The 14,238-nt window shown below is 34.3% G+C and overlaps 1 protein-coding gene across 1 annotated transcript in view; it reads left to right on the plus strand.

The window, feature by feature from the left end:
* TMPRSS15 (transmembrane serine protease 15) overlaps nt 1-14,238 on the plus strand; it is a 111,405-nt gene that overhangs the window by 52,907 nt on the left and 44,260 nt on the right. The window contains exons 15-17 of the mRNA XM_008701932.2: nt 5,880-5,969; nt 7,551-7,676; nt 9,783-9,923. Of these exons, the coding sequence (XP_008700154.2) occupies nt 5,880-5,969; nt 7,551-7,676; nt 9,783-9,923 (357 nt within the window). The remainder of the gene's footprint in view (nt 1-5,879; nt 5,970-7,550; nt 7,677-9,782; nt 9,924-14,238) is intronic.

Genomic DNA, 14,238 nt, shown 5'->3' on the forward strand with positions numbered 1-14,238 from the left:
CTTAATTCAAATTGGAAACTGACATTTCAGAGGGAAAAAAGGGCATTACTACCCATCTTATAATGTCAAAGGAGACAATAATTTCATACCACTTTCCAACTATGGAATTTGACAGAAAAAAAAACCATATAATGATAAATTATATCAAACATATCTTACCTCTACTGGGATGTCTTCACTGCACTGCACTTGTGATGTAAAAAAATCCCTCTTATCTTTGGATAATGGCAGTTGGAAACTGATCCAGTTCTACAGCTTTGCTTATGTCAAACCTCATAGATGTTTTTGTTCTGCCATGGATTTGAGCCCACAAACACAGCACTTTTTCCATTTTTCATTTCCTTCCAAGTGCGCTTGAAACTCTTCCCATAATCACATCAGCAAATCAACTTGGAGAACATATCCAAATTTGACTTTACTTCTAAAACTATATATTTTTCTTCTCTCAATCTTTAAGTTAAAAAAAAAAGAAAGAAAGAAAGCAGACTTTTCAGATGAGGGGTTTTAACAATTCAAAAGCTCTACAGATAAAAGACTGGTGTTGAGAACGTGTAATAAGTGAGCTGCCATTAAGATGAGGATAGTAATTACATTGCCATACTGGTTCCATGCCACCATATTGAATGTGCACTTACATTCTACCAAAAGGCTAGTTTATATTTACCGTCTTTTGTATTAACATGTTTAGACACTCGTAGGGACTATATGTAAATTCCTCAATATTTCAAACATTCATTCAAATTTTATAAATAGCTACTCTGTACAAAGCACTGCACAAGAAATACAATATGTAGAAATAACAAATGCATGGAAAAAATAAACATAATCCATATAAATAAATACTTAAGATAATATATAATTATGTGCCCCTAAAAGTAGTAAGTGAGAAAAGTAAGTGATAGACTTTGGAGAAGAAAGTGTGAACTGGAGAAAGCTTTAAGGAAACATTAAGAGACAGTGGGACACTCATAAAATTGAAACAAAATCAGAAAAGTAACATGCCTTCTCATTTATATTGGTCACAAAATTATGGCAAGAATCTTGTTTTATGACAACAAACTCTGGGTCTCATTCACCTTTGCTTCGCCTGTGTTTGACTGCTTCCTAACATCACACAAATAGATGACCAAAAAATATTAGTAGATATGAACTAAGTCTCTCTCTCTTTCTCTCTCTCTCTCTCTCTCTCTCTATGTTGGCTGTAATTTTCTTTTGGTGACACAAACATTTTTGTTGAACAAAATGTTGATGTCAGAAATAAGTTCTGGAAATGAAGGAAGGGATGGAATGGAGCAAAACCCAACATGAATGATAATTTGGGCCATCTGGCATTGTTTAAAAATAATTGCTTCATTTTCATTTTGCATGGCTGCCCCATACCCTACCTGTCTATTATATAAAACATTCCCATGCAAAAAAAATTAAGAAATATTCTAATTATTAAAGTCATTATTGGTTTGATAAATAATTCTTACGGATACCAAACACTAGAAACGTCTGCTATTTTGACATTTCAATCATTTAAAACAACTTCCATAATCCTTTCTGCCACTGTGTCCCTCTATTCAGCAATAAGTGGCCAAGAAGCAAGATTTTATAGTAGAAGTAACAGTTTCATAGGCTTGATATTTTTAAAATAACAATCTCATCATTATGTGAAATAGAAGATGTGAGATAACTTCTGTACATAATATCATACATACAAATAAAACTTCAACATAATCTCCCATATTAACATTTTAACTATATAGCCCATACAGTCCTCATATCTATTCTAGTCAGAAAGGTGGAAAAAATAAGACTTCAATGTCAAGGAAGCATGATATCCCTGCATATTTTAACAATAGGGAAATTGTAACGGTAGAATAACCTATCTGATTTTAAAATATAAACTTCAGAATTTGCCCAAAGTATATTTGTTTCAGTTTCCAAATGGCTCACTTCAGGGCAATATTTAGCACAGCAGAAAATGTTAATTACCATCAAATGCATTCTGAACAATTTCATTCTAATGCCATTTGCGATTGGTTCAGTGAAATTCTTATTTGAGCAGAGCTTTTCTGGTTCCAGATCACTGATTTGTTTAAGCAGAAATAAAAGGAAACCATGGCTGACCGGCTAATAGCCTTTCTTTGGCTCTTTCTGAGCATTTAAATAAGAAAATAATCCTAGACCAGTAGCTGACCAGCAAAATTCCTCCCTTGTTCCTAAGGATCCGCGTTGAGCCTAGTTTGGGGAAACGTTAACTTCGGTTTCCGTAACTACAGGGATTCTTCCATTTTGTGACTTCGATCACTGGCCGCTGCATTGGCTCTACAATTGCTGCACTATATGGTATCAACACAAATAATTTCAATGTGGGATTGTATTGAGAACACTTTGAAAAAGTAAACACCCCGTTACACAAATATTATGTTAATTTGCAACACAATTTGGGTGATTGATGACAAGATACCTACTAAACAGAACAGGTATATACAAAAAAAGAATCCACACTTCAGGCCCCTAACTTATTTCTATGGCTGTGAAAACTAATTAAGAAAAAAAATTACAAGCTATAGTTCTAGATATTTTAGGTCACTCTTTATTTCCACAATTTTGCTCCCTGTGGCCATTATTTAGGCCATTTTTTAATTCCAAAGACAAAAATCAATGTTAATCTGGAAAGTTTCACAGACAGGATATTATATTTTGAGCTAAATAATCTAACTTTAGTTTTTCATGTAGAAATGAATTGATACCTATCTACTTGTCTTATGATGGCCATATTCTTACTGAGCCGCTTGCCTTTTATATCATTAGTGTAACTTGATATTTAAATCCCTAGCAAATTCCATATTAACTGAACTCATATGCTCTTGTATCCATGTGTTTTTGTCTATTCTGTTTTGTTTTCATCTTTTTACCTTGAAAACTAATAGCCTGTTTGTTGGCTAGATTGCTATCAATTACAAGTAAAAGGTAGACTATAAGGAATGAAAATTTGAACATCATTTTCATAACTTTAAGGTAAATATTAGTATCATGGCTGGTCACTAGAACCTGTGAATGGAACATAAATTTTGATAAACTGAACATAAAATCTTCATGGGATATTCCTTTTATACCACAACTTAAATTTTTAAGATGTTATCTGTAATAGTGTAGGACTTATCTATTACTATGATGATGAAAAATAATCGCTGATTTTAATAATACTCAAGTATCAATGAAAGATTATTTTTCAAGGTACATCTATTGTTTTGCACAAATACCTTTCATTTGAACCCTCTCATTGTAAGTGGGAGCTGGGCTCTTCTCTTTTTCACCTCACATTGACACATAACTCATGAACGTCCAAGGCTTAAGCACGGATTAAAAATGACATGCCCCAAAGAAAATATCTATCCTTGACAACCACTTTGCAAAATTCTGTGTACTATTTACATACTGTATGTAGTGAAAATCCCTGCTGGCATAGTAAGGAATTAATCAGAATACAAATCTTTGACAGAACAACTTAAAGAAATAGAAATATGAAAAAGTTTCACAACTGTAAGTGAGTAGAGTTCCCTGTACCAGATAGACTATCTAACTCTTGTTCTCTGGGTGGAGAGAGTTTATCTAATGATAAATGAGATAATTTATCTAATGATAAATGTATCCAGAAGTACATTTTATGAGTCTTGGCCCCTCTATCAAGAAGTACCTGCAACATCTCTACGACAGCAATACCACCATTAAAATAAATTGTGTCTTCATATTTAGAATGGTTGAAAGTGTTTTTTCCAATTTGTTACCACCATGTATATACAGAAAGTAACCGATACATCTTATCAGCCCAAGGATCGGAGCTATCTAACTGGTCAGTTATTTGACAGGAAATTATATCTGAGATTCATTTCAAAAAACAATTCTTAAGTATTTCAGAAAACTGAATTTTATAAGACTTCTATTTAGTGGAGAAATGCTAAGTGAACTGTCCAGACAGACTTAACAATTACACTTGACAACATTTTTGTACGAGGTATATATTTATAAAAGTCCTATCTACTCATCTACGTATAATATAAAGTACTGTTGTGTTCAATTAGGTGAAAATTGAATACATTCTCCAAAATGTCAACTATTTACTCTATTAGGAGAATACAGTTTTGAGAGTTTCCTATTCTTTGAAGAGAAAACAAGAATGATGGCTTAAAATCAGCAAGAACAGAACAAAAACAAATCCACTGGCCACACACTGGCCGTGTCTAAACTAGTGAAATAGAACTGGTTTTCTCCAATCTGCAATCTGCAATGTTAGTTTTGCCCCCTGCAGAGTTTTTATACTTCCCCTTTTCCATCAGTTTCACACAGAATTGAAGGGAACATTTCATGGCACTAAAAATTATTAAAATTAAATGAGTTGTGTGTAAGTGGGAGTTGAGGGGTTATAGTAGATACTTCTTCAGAAATCTTTGCCACGCAAATTAGTCACATAATCAAGGAGAATATTGACCTCAGAGATAGGATCATTAAATTTTCTTGGCCTTTCCTTCACCCTTGCCAGTGGAGAACCTGCCCTTCCTCCCCCTTATCACTCTTTCTTTGGTTCAAATACCTTCTTAGCACCCTATGTACAGTGCCTGCTTCCTTCTAAATCTATCCATCATTGACCTTACTTGTTAGTACTTTCATTCATGTTCCCTTTGCCCTCCTTTTCTTTGTCTATACCTAACAAGTGTATGTCACTTACCATCAAGAGGCACTTACTAAGACACAGTCTAAACCCTGCTTATGGCTTAGACCAGATGGTGGAAACGATGCAGAGTTTAATTAACCTAATAGGAAGACATATTGAGGGACAAGCTTGAGATGAACTGAAGTCTTGACTTTGACACTAAATGGATGTGCACAGCATTAGCAAGTAACTGAATACCTCCAACGCTCATTTTGTCCATTTAAAATTGAAATAATAAAAGTAATTACCTAATCCATAAGTATGTATTGAAAATCAGTACTGAATACACCAGGTAATGTGTAGGCATTTTTCATAATTATTTCAGACTTTTATAACAACGCTGAAAATCTCTAATATGTATCTCTTTCATATATGAGAAAACCAACCCTCAAAAAGACAAATAGCTAACTCAGAGTGACAATTTTAATCCACCAGCTCCAACACATCTTCCTTTTATACACCATGTTCTCTCCCCAGATGAGACAAAGTGCATGGAAACAATTTGCAAATGATAAGGTTTTGCAAGAGGTTTTATTATTCTTGCTAAGTTCATCTGGGTCTGGACCAGCCTGCCCCAGAGACTATGAGAGATAGACCAGGCTCACCACCTTGCAGAACAGTAAGACATCTCAGTATACACGATGGTGAAGATCCCTCTCTACTGCAAAAAAAAAAAAAAAAAAAATAGAAAACCAAAAAGGAGAAAAACATAAGAAATGGCAGAAGGAGTGATTTACTCACGCTTCTCATAAGAGAATGGCAAATATAAGATTTTTTCCATTATCAAGATTCATTATTTTATTGCAGGGAGTTGATACCTTATTTCATTAAGCCTATTTATAAAAGATGTTAGGCAAATTATTTCTTGCCCAAATAATTTTGGGAAATGCTGTACACGATTATGTCTTCTTGGAGATTCAAATGGAAATTCAAAGAACTTAACAGTATTTAAGGTTTTGAGAAGTTCTTCCCCAAAAAGACATAAAGAGACCTGTTAACCTGTAGTTTTCCCTTACTTAAGTTGCAAGGTTTTCTTTTACACAAACTATAAATTCTATCTGTCAAAAGCAGTATTCCAAGAAATATAACTGGGAATTTGCTGGCATATAATATTATCTCTCTGAAATAAGCATTATGTTACTAATGATTTTTCATGTTTTCCTTTTCTGCTTTTCAGCGGACTGTGGAGGACCTTTTGAACTGTGGGAGCCAAACACAACATTCACTTCCATGAACTTTCCAAACAGCTACCCTAATCAGGCTTTCTGTGAGTCATTTTTTTCCCCGGGCCATGAAAAACAGATGTGTATGTCAAAGCTAGATCCCCCCTTTGACACACCAAAGTGAATTATAAATTTGCCAAACCTGAGTACACGTACCATGTCTAGGAGATTGCATAATATGCTGATAACAACAGTAACAGGAATGATTACTAACTTATTTAGCATTTATTTCATGCTAGGCACTGTGTTAGCATTTAATATATTATTTCAGTTCAATTCTTACAATAATTCTTTGAAGCAGGTGCTATTATTATAATTCTCAAATTTAAGAATTGAATACAACCAGTATGTGACAATACCTTACTCCAGGTACTGCTCCCTTAATCACTCTTCTTAATTATGCATATAATATCTATATTATATATAACAAGTTTACAATTCCATAGAGTAAGGTCAATGGAAAGTATAAAAAGTAAAGGGCCAATTGTGACATCCACACCCTTTGTAAATATAGATTATTGTCAATAAAGCATGCAGCTAGAGCAATGTAGTTAGATTCTCAGTATAAAAGATGAAATAGGGGTGCCTGGGGGGCTCAGTCAGTTAAGTGTCTCACTCTTGATTTCAGCTCAGGTCATGATCACAGGCTCCACGCTCAGTGAGGAGTCAGCTTGAGGATTCTCTCTCATATTCTCTCTGCCCCTCCCCCCACTTGCGTGCTCTCTCTCCCTCCCTCCCTCTCTAAAATAAATAAATAAGTTTTTTTTAAAAAAGATGAAATAATGAGGATTTACTAAAAAACCTTAAGTGTAGAGAGAATAGTTTGATAAAACTGCACTGAGCCTACCTCCTGGCCAATATTCCTAACTGGAGAAGCCCATTCAAACTGCGCAGAAATTGTGTTAAAGATGCCAATTACCCAGCACAGCCCACAAATATTCCACTTCAGTGGGTCTGGGAAACAGACACTTCTTCCCATGGCCACACCTAAGATAGCAGCACCAGTCTAAATGGGGAAATTTACCAGTGAAAGAAATGCCCTAATGACAGTGAAAAATGTATTGTTAGAAAATGTCAACTTTCCTTCCTTCAAATGACCCAGAGATAAGGAAGTATCACTTTCATAGGAGACTAGAGCCACAATTCCAGGGACTTATCTGATCCAAAAAAATAAACAGCCGTGAATCTCATTTGACTTGTATGAGGAACCAGAGATTATCATCTCTACTTCACGTTGAAGACATCTTTTAAACATATTATTTGTACAATGTAATGATCTAAACATTCTGAAAGTTAGTGGAATATTAAAAGAACAATTTAAAGAAATTTATTAAATTTATTGATTTATTAAATAAATATTCATTGGGCACTTTATTTTTTAGGCACTGAAGTGAGAAAAGAAGAAGCAAACATAACACAGTCTAGATGAAGATGTAGATAAGTTGTCAGGCTTTCCAAAATGCCCAAGCTATTGTAACAATAAGGGAAAATGCAGGGTGCCGTGGAGGGACATGAGAGGTTCATGTGAAAAATCAGAGAAATTTGTAATTCCCAAAAGACTGAAACTTTTGAGAGAAATCAAAAGAAGCATGTTCTAAACTGTGTTGTCATGTATTACTTTGAAGGTGTTTGGAATTTAAATGCACAGAATGGAAAGAATATACAAATTCATTTTCAAGAATTTGACTTAGAAAAGATTGCCGATGTAGTGGAGATCAGAGATGGTGGAGGAGATGATTCTTTGCTCTTAGGTAAGTCTGCAATTTAAATACTGTGAAAGTTATATGGTTTGACATTGGATTGATGGAGAGAGCATTTCCCAATAACTGTAATCACTCTTTTACAACTAGCAAAATGAAATTACAACAGCAGAATAACATGTCAAATTTTATGTGGAGCTTCCAAAATGAGTGTTTGCAATAATGACAGAGTAATATTCTTCTCGAGCGTTCTTGGCAAACCAGAATTAATATTTTTGCGTGAGCAGTTTCTACCAGCTATATTAATTTACTACTAAGCATTACCCCTTGGAGAGTAAGAGCTAAAAGATGTATATTACTCAATTTAATATGCATTATGTGTACATCATATTTCCAAAAATAGCTATTAAATCCAGTTTTGTTTCACTTCAAACTAAAGGAACAAATTGTGTTTTTATGCAAAAGTTTTCTGTGATTTTTTATTTACATTTCATTATTACTCTGATTGTCTGTGTCTCTAGCACCAGCTGCTTCTGTATCTGAGAATGATTCAAATATTGACCAAAGTTGATTTTACCCTATCTTCTACTGATTACTAATTTTTAAAAATAGATATGGGAGAAAAGTGTACTATTCCAGAGGAAATTCTTGTATGTAGGTCATAAAATACATGGTAACATAATAAAAATCTATCAGTCAAATGTAATAGCTAATATCCTATTTAACTAGTACCAGTTTTTAGGAAAGTGTCTCTTGATAAATAATACATTAAATTATGAAAATGTTTATAGGGTCAACTGGAGTGCATGAAACAACCACACTTCACAAATAAAAGTGTTTTATCAAACTGTGCTTTGGTCTCATATTAATCATGTCCTACAAAATCGGGCCTGGTAGCTGTGCAATCAGGAAGCAATCCCATGAACACAGCAACAAATGGAGGAAGATCAGAGGGAACTTTCTATAGCAGTACAGGGACCGGGTGGTGGAGAGGGTTCCCAGTGATACTAATCCATCACTGCTTACACAGGGTTCTTCAGCAAATTCCCACAAAGTTCTAAAGTGCAGGTTTCCTAGAAGAGGATTTTGAGAGCCACACACAGAAGACATCAACAATGAAAAACTCAGCGGGGCTGGGGGGCTAGTGCTAATAAGAACTGAGGAAATTCAAACTCGATTTTTATATACACAGTTAGGTACACATTTTGACTTGTTTTCCCATTCGTAGTTTATATTGTCCTAATGAAAATTTCAGTGTTCTCATGATCTAAGAAAAATTCATTTTCATCATTTCACCTCTTAATATTTACATCATTGAAAAGTAAATAAGAATTCCAGAAGATCTCAGAATTGTAGTTTTCAAAATTGTAGGCAAGAAGTTCTTTTGAAACAATCACTTTCAGGGATTCTAATACATAAAATATCTAATAATTTGACAGGTACCTAGGTGGCTCAGTCAGTTAAGCATCCAACTCTTGATTTGAGCTCAGGTCATGATCTCAAGGTTGTGCGATCAGACCCAGCATTGGACTGGAGCCTGCTTAAGAGTCTCTCCCTCTGCCCCTCCCCCATTCCCTCTCTAAATATATATATATATATATTTTTTTAATATAGCGTGTGTGTGTGTATAGGAACATATTTTTTAATTAGCCTAAGACTTTATTGTGTAGTAGAGAATATTCCATGATTTATGAAACCCCCAAAGCCCAGGACTTAGTGGGAAACATTTTGAAAGCCACCACTGAGGTTTGTATTATCTGTATCTAATTAATCAAATCCTTCAGCTTAGGTTAATGATTCGACTCACAAAAAATATCAAATAAATTTAGATAAAAATTTGCTAAGGAAAGCTATAATCTCTATTGTTTTATAAAGGTCTTTAAAAGCAGTCATATAATCATTTATTCTGGGAATAACATGAGCTTTGAATAGTAGTAGTGCTAAGCCAGATAATATCATGAGGAATTCATCATTCAATTTCCTAGAAGCAGTGTCCAAAATCCAAAAGGAAGTACACAATTATGTACGTGTGGTCACTTCCTGAGCAGCCATGCTGCAATTTGCATACCTCTAGAAGATGGAACTGAAAGAACAGGTATGTTTTCTTCTAGATTCAAAGAACCGTATCAGTGATTATCTTGCTTTCATTTGGAACAGCTGTGTACACAGGGCCTGGGCCAGTAAAGGACGTGTTCTCAACCACCAATAGAATGACTGTACTTTTCATCACTGACAAGCTATTGGCAAAAGGGGGATTTAAAGCAAACTTCACCACTGGCTACTACTTGGGGATTCCAGGTATGTGCACCTGGGATTACATGTTGCATTATAACTTTTGGAGCAAAACGATAAAAGCATGTAGTATTTCGAAGCCTAAATATGACTTCAGTGTCTGCATTCGAATACACTCATTCTTTGTCATCTTATCAGAGATTTTCTTCCTTCCTTTACATCTGCATAACCGCTGCCTAAGTCAGTTCAAAGCAGGAATCCACATCATTTTCAGCAGGTTTACTTGCTCTTTGATGGGGTATAAAGTCGTGAATTTTGTTCACTTAAGAGGGCCATTTTCAATGTTAAAAAGTGGGTTACTTGGCACTATGAAGAAGGAGGACGACCTGTCAAGTTCCCTTTGCCAAAAGCATTTTCAGAGAACAGCAGGGAGTCAGGCAAATGAGCTGTTCGGATTCCAACAACATCCAATTAAAAAATTAACATCATTAACTTTTTAAAGACAACCGGGATAAAGCTGCTGCCATGAAGGAGGAAGGAACTTGATGCTGATACTCCTGTCATGCACAGCCTTCTTATCCTATATTTGTATCATACCATCATATAATCAGCAGGAAAACACAAAATTGCCTGCCTGCTCATCACAGATATCTCTGTATCTCTGTGCATGTAGATACAGGATAGGGTATACCACTTTGCCTTTGACAATCTACAGAGAATTTGTGATCACGTGCTCCTTCCCTTGGACTATGATTTTTCTTGTACTACTCCCCCTCCACTGTGGTTCTCTGCTGGTGCAAATAAGTCCGGAAGACAGAATACATGTCACTTCCTTTATCTATCTTTCCTTTCCATGGGAGACTGTGGTCAGTTTGTCTTCAACTAGAATATCTAGAGAAGTGGTAGGGTCAAAGCATGATCTTCGTCTGGCCTGTTATCTAATCTCAGATCCAGCTGTACAAATATCTGTTCCTCCACTCACAACTAGCCTAGACTTTTGACTCCATCTCTGGAAGTTGTATGCTTTCAGCTTTACTGCAAAGTGGATCTGTATCTTGTTTCCCCTCTGGCCATGAAAATAAGCCACAGCAAGTATTATCCAACCAGCTTAGGCAGAAGCGAGTGATAGCCCAATCAGCTAACCTGCCCTTCTGGATTTCATGATTGGTTTTAGAAACAGCTACTTGTGACTTCTAAGCAACAGTGACATGTATCAATCAAAATATTCAGTTAGTGATATTAAGAACTATGATAAATATACAGTATAAAAAATAGCAATAAAGACTTTGAGATCTACTGAAAATTAGATTTTATCTTAAAATACAGTACATAAAAAAGGAGAAAATGTAGAAAATGACAATATTTAAAATACTCTATACATTAAAACTACTTATTTTAAAATCATATGTATAATTATTTTTCAAAGGAGTAAAAAATATAGTGACATCAAAGTAGCAGTAGATGTTATATATTTATGAAAGTATATGTTTATAAATATATATTTGTTTGACTATGTATAACATATATATATAGAGAGAGAGAGAGAGAGAGACTATATATATAGTCAGGAACTAATTTAGGAAAGAACCATATCACTGCTTTGAAAAATATTAATCAAGATAATTTTGACACTATCGTTTTGTTTTGCTTTTGTTTGTTTTCAGTGTCAAGTTTTCGTTTAAATTCCAGTTAACATATGGTGCAATATTAGTTTCAGGTGTACAATTCATTGATTGATCACTTACATATAACACCCAGTGCTCATCACAAGTGTCCCCCTTAATTTCCATCACCCATCTAGCCCATCCCCCATCCACCTCCCTCCATCACCCCTCAGTTTGTTCTCCATTCTTAAGAGCCTCTATGGTTTGCTTCCCTCTCTCTCCTTTATTCCCCTCCCATATGTTCATCTGTTTTGCTTCTTAAATTCCACATATGAGTGAAATTATATGGTATTTGTCTTTGTCTGACTGACTTATTTCACTTCTCATAATATTCTCCAGATCCATCCACATCATTACAAAAGGCAAGTTTTCATTCTATTTTATGGATAGCAGCATTATCAACAATAGCCAAATTATGGAAAGAGACTATCATTTTGAATCAAGCTACTGATTCTGTTCCTTGAAAATTCTGTTGCTGCTGATTTTACTATGATAACCACATTTGTCTGCCAATATTTTATTCCAGTTTTTTTTTCTTTGTGGTGTACCTACTATTTTTATTTTAATTTTATTCAACATTTGATTTAACTTAATCATTTGATTTTCTGATGATACTTTTAAAATGTAGATCAGTAATGGACATGGATGAGAGAAATTTGATATATAATATTTAGTTCTAAGATAAAAAAGACTTTGGATGTGTGTTGTTGATAAAATCTAATTGGTTCTTATTGTTACATAGAAAGTAAATGATATAATAAAGAATTTTAGTTAATAATAGAAGACACAAACTTGTTTCAGTATTATTTTTATACCTGAAATTATGACTTCTAATTTTTTATAAAAAATTAATATTTAACTTTAGCTTCTAATATCTTGCTGAACACCTGCTCCCCCAAAAATAATATTACAAATCAGTTGCCCCTTAAGATATTTGGAAAACGATGGCCATTTTAGGGCAGACGACTCTCCTGTTGAAACTCTACCACAACCAACTTATTCTTTCTGATTTGTTTAGAGGTGTTTGTTAATGGCATAAATGGCACAATTTGGTTGATTGCCTACCTATCCATACACTCTGGCACCAAAATATCCATGTTTCTACAAAAATTGCTGCACAAAAGCATGATCAAGAACACAAAAACAATAGATAAGGAGATGGAAAAATGTGAGAATCTACAGTGGCATGCAGGGAAAAAACACCAAGCCACAACTTGAAAATAATAAGCATTCCCAAATGAAAAGAACCAGACAAAACTAACAGTGAAAGGTATAAAGGGGGGAAAACTATATATTTGCTGGATCTGATTAAATGCCTAAAAATCACAAAGTCTTACTGCTGTCTGTAAAAAATTAATAAGCAACAATCAGTCTTATAAAATTTCCTATTTAAATTTTTAAATTTTAGGAGGATGTTTTTGACAAATTCCTAAACAGAATAAATATAATCATTTTTCACATGTGTTAAAAATCAGATCAGCACCTGGGTGGCTTAGTCGGTTAAGCATTTGACTCTTGATTTCTGATCAGGTCATGATCTCAGGGTCATGGGATCCAGCCCCATGTTGGGCTCCATGCTCAGTAGGGAGCCTGCTGGAGATTCTCTCTCTCCCTCTCCCTCTGCCTCTCCCTCTTTTCTCTCTCAAATAAATAAGTCTTTAAAATATCAGTTCAGCTTTATATATTACTCATTTCATGGTGAATACTTAAAGACAATACAGTGATATTTCTGAAGATCTTGTGAAGAATTAAATGTATGGGCATCAAGATCATCTATTTGGCACCTGCCATCTATTATTTGATTGCAAAAGAATTAATTCTTCAAAGTACCTTAAAGAAGTGTAAGAAAATACCTAATACCTACTCTGCTGGAGAAGAGGGCTTCCCAAATTTTTTCCAAGAATGATGTCATGGAAAAAACTTTTGAAAAAGTATTATATTTTTTAAATCATTATATTGTACATCTGAAACTAATACAACAATCTATGTTAACTATATAAGCATTAAAATTAAAAACTTAATTAAAAAACAATCTGAATTTAAGAAAAAGAGAAGAACTGAATAATTTTCTTTCCAAAAAAGATATAAAAATGGCCAGAAAGTACATGAAAAGATGCTCAACATCACTCATCATCAGGACAATGCAAATCCAAACCACAACGAGATATCAACTCAGACCTGTTAAAATGGCTATTATTTAAAAGACAAGTAATAAATAACAAGTGTTGGTGAGGATGTGGGGTAAAGGGAACCTTTGTACACTATTGATGGGAATGCAAACTGGTACAGCCACTATGGAAAACATTATAAAGGTGCCACAAAAATTAAAATTAGAACTGCCATAGAATCCAGCAATCCCATTTCTGGGTATGAATCCAAAGGAAATGAAATCAGAATCTTGAAGAGATATCTGTACTTCCATGTTCCTTGCAGTGTTATTTACAATAGCCAAGATCTAGAATCAGCCTGTGTCAGTCCACAGATAAATTGATCAAAGTGGTGTGGTACATTGTATTCAGTGGAATACTATTCATCCCTGAGAAAGAAGGAAATCCTGTCATTTGTGACAACATGGATAAACCTTGAGGGCATTATGCTAAGTGAACTAAGTCAAAGGAAGACAAATACAACATAATATCATGTAGGTGGAATTTAAAAAAGCCAAACTCTTAGAAATGGAAAGAAAATAAATAAATAAATAAATAAATATAAATAAA

The sequence above is a fragment of the Ursus maritimus genome, unplaced genomic scaffold, assembly GCF_017311325.1.
Source record: "Ursus maritimus isolate PB19 unplaced genomic scaffold, ASM1731132v1 scaffold_4, whole genome shotgun sequence".
NCBI lineage: Eukaryota > Metazoa > Chordata > Mammalia > Carnivora > Ursidae > Ursus > Ursus maritimus.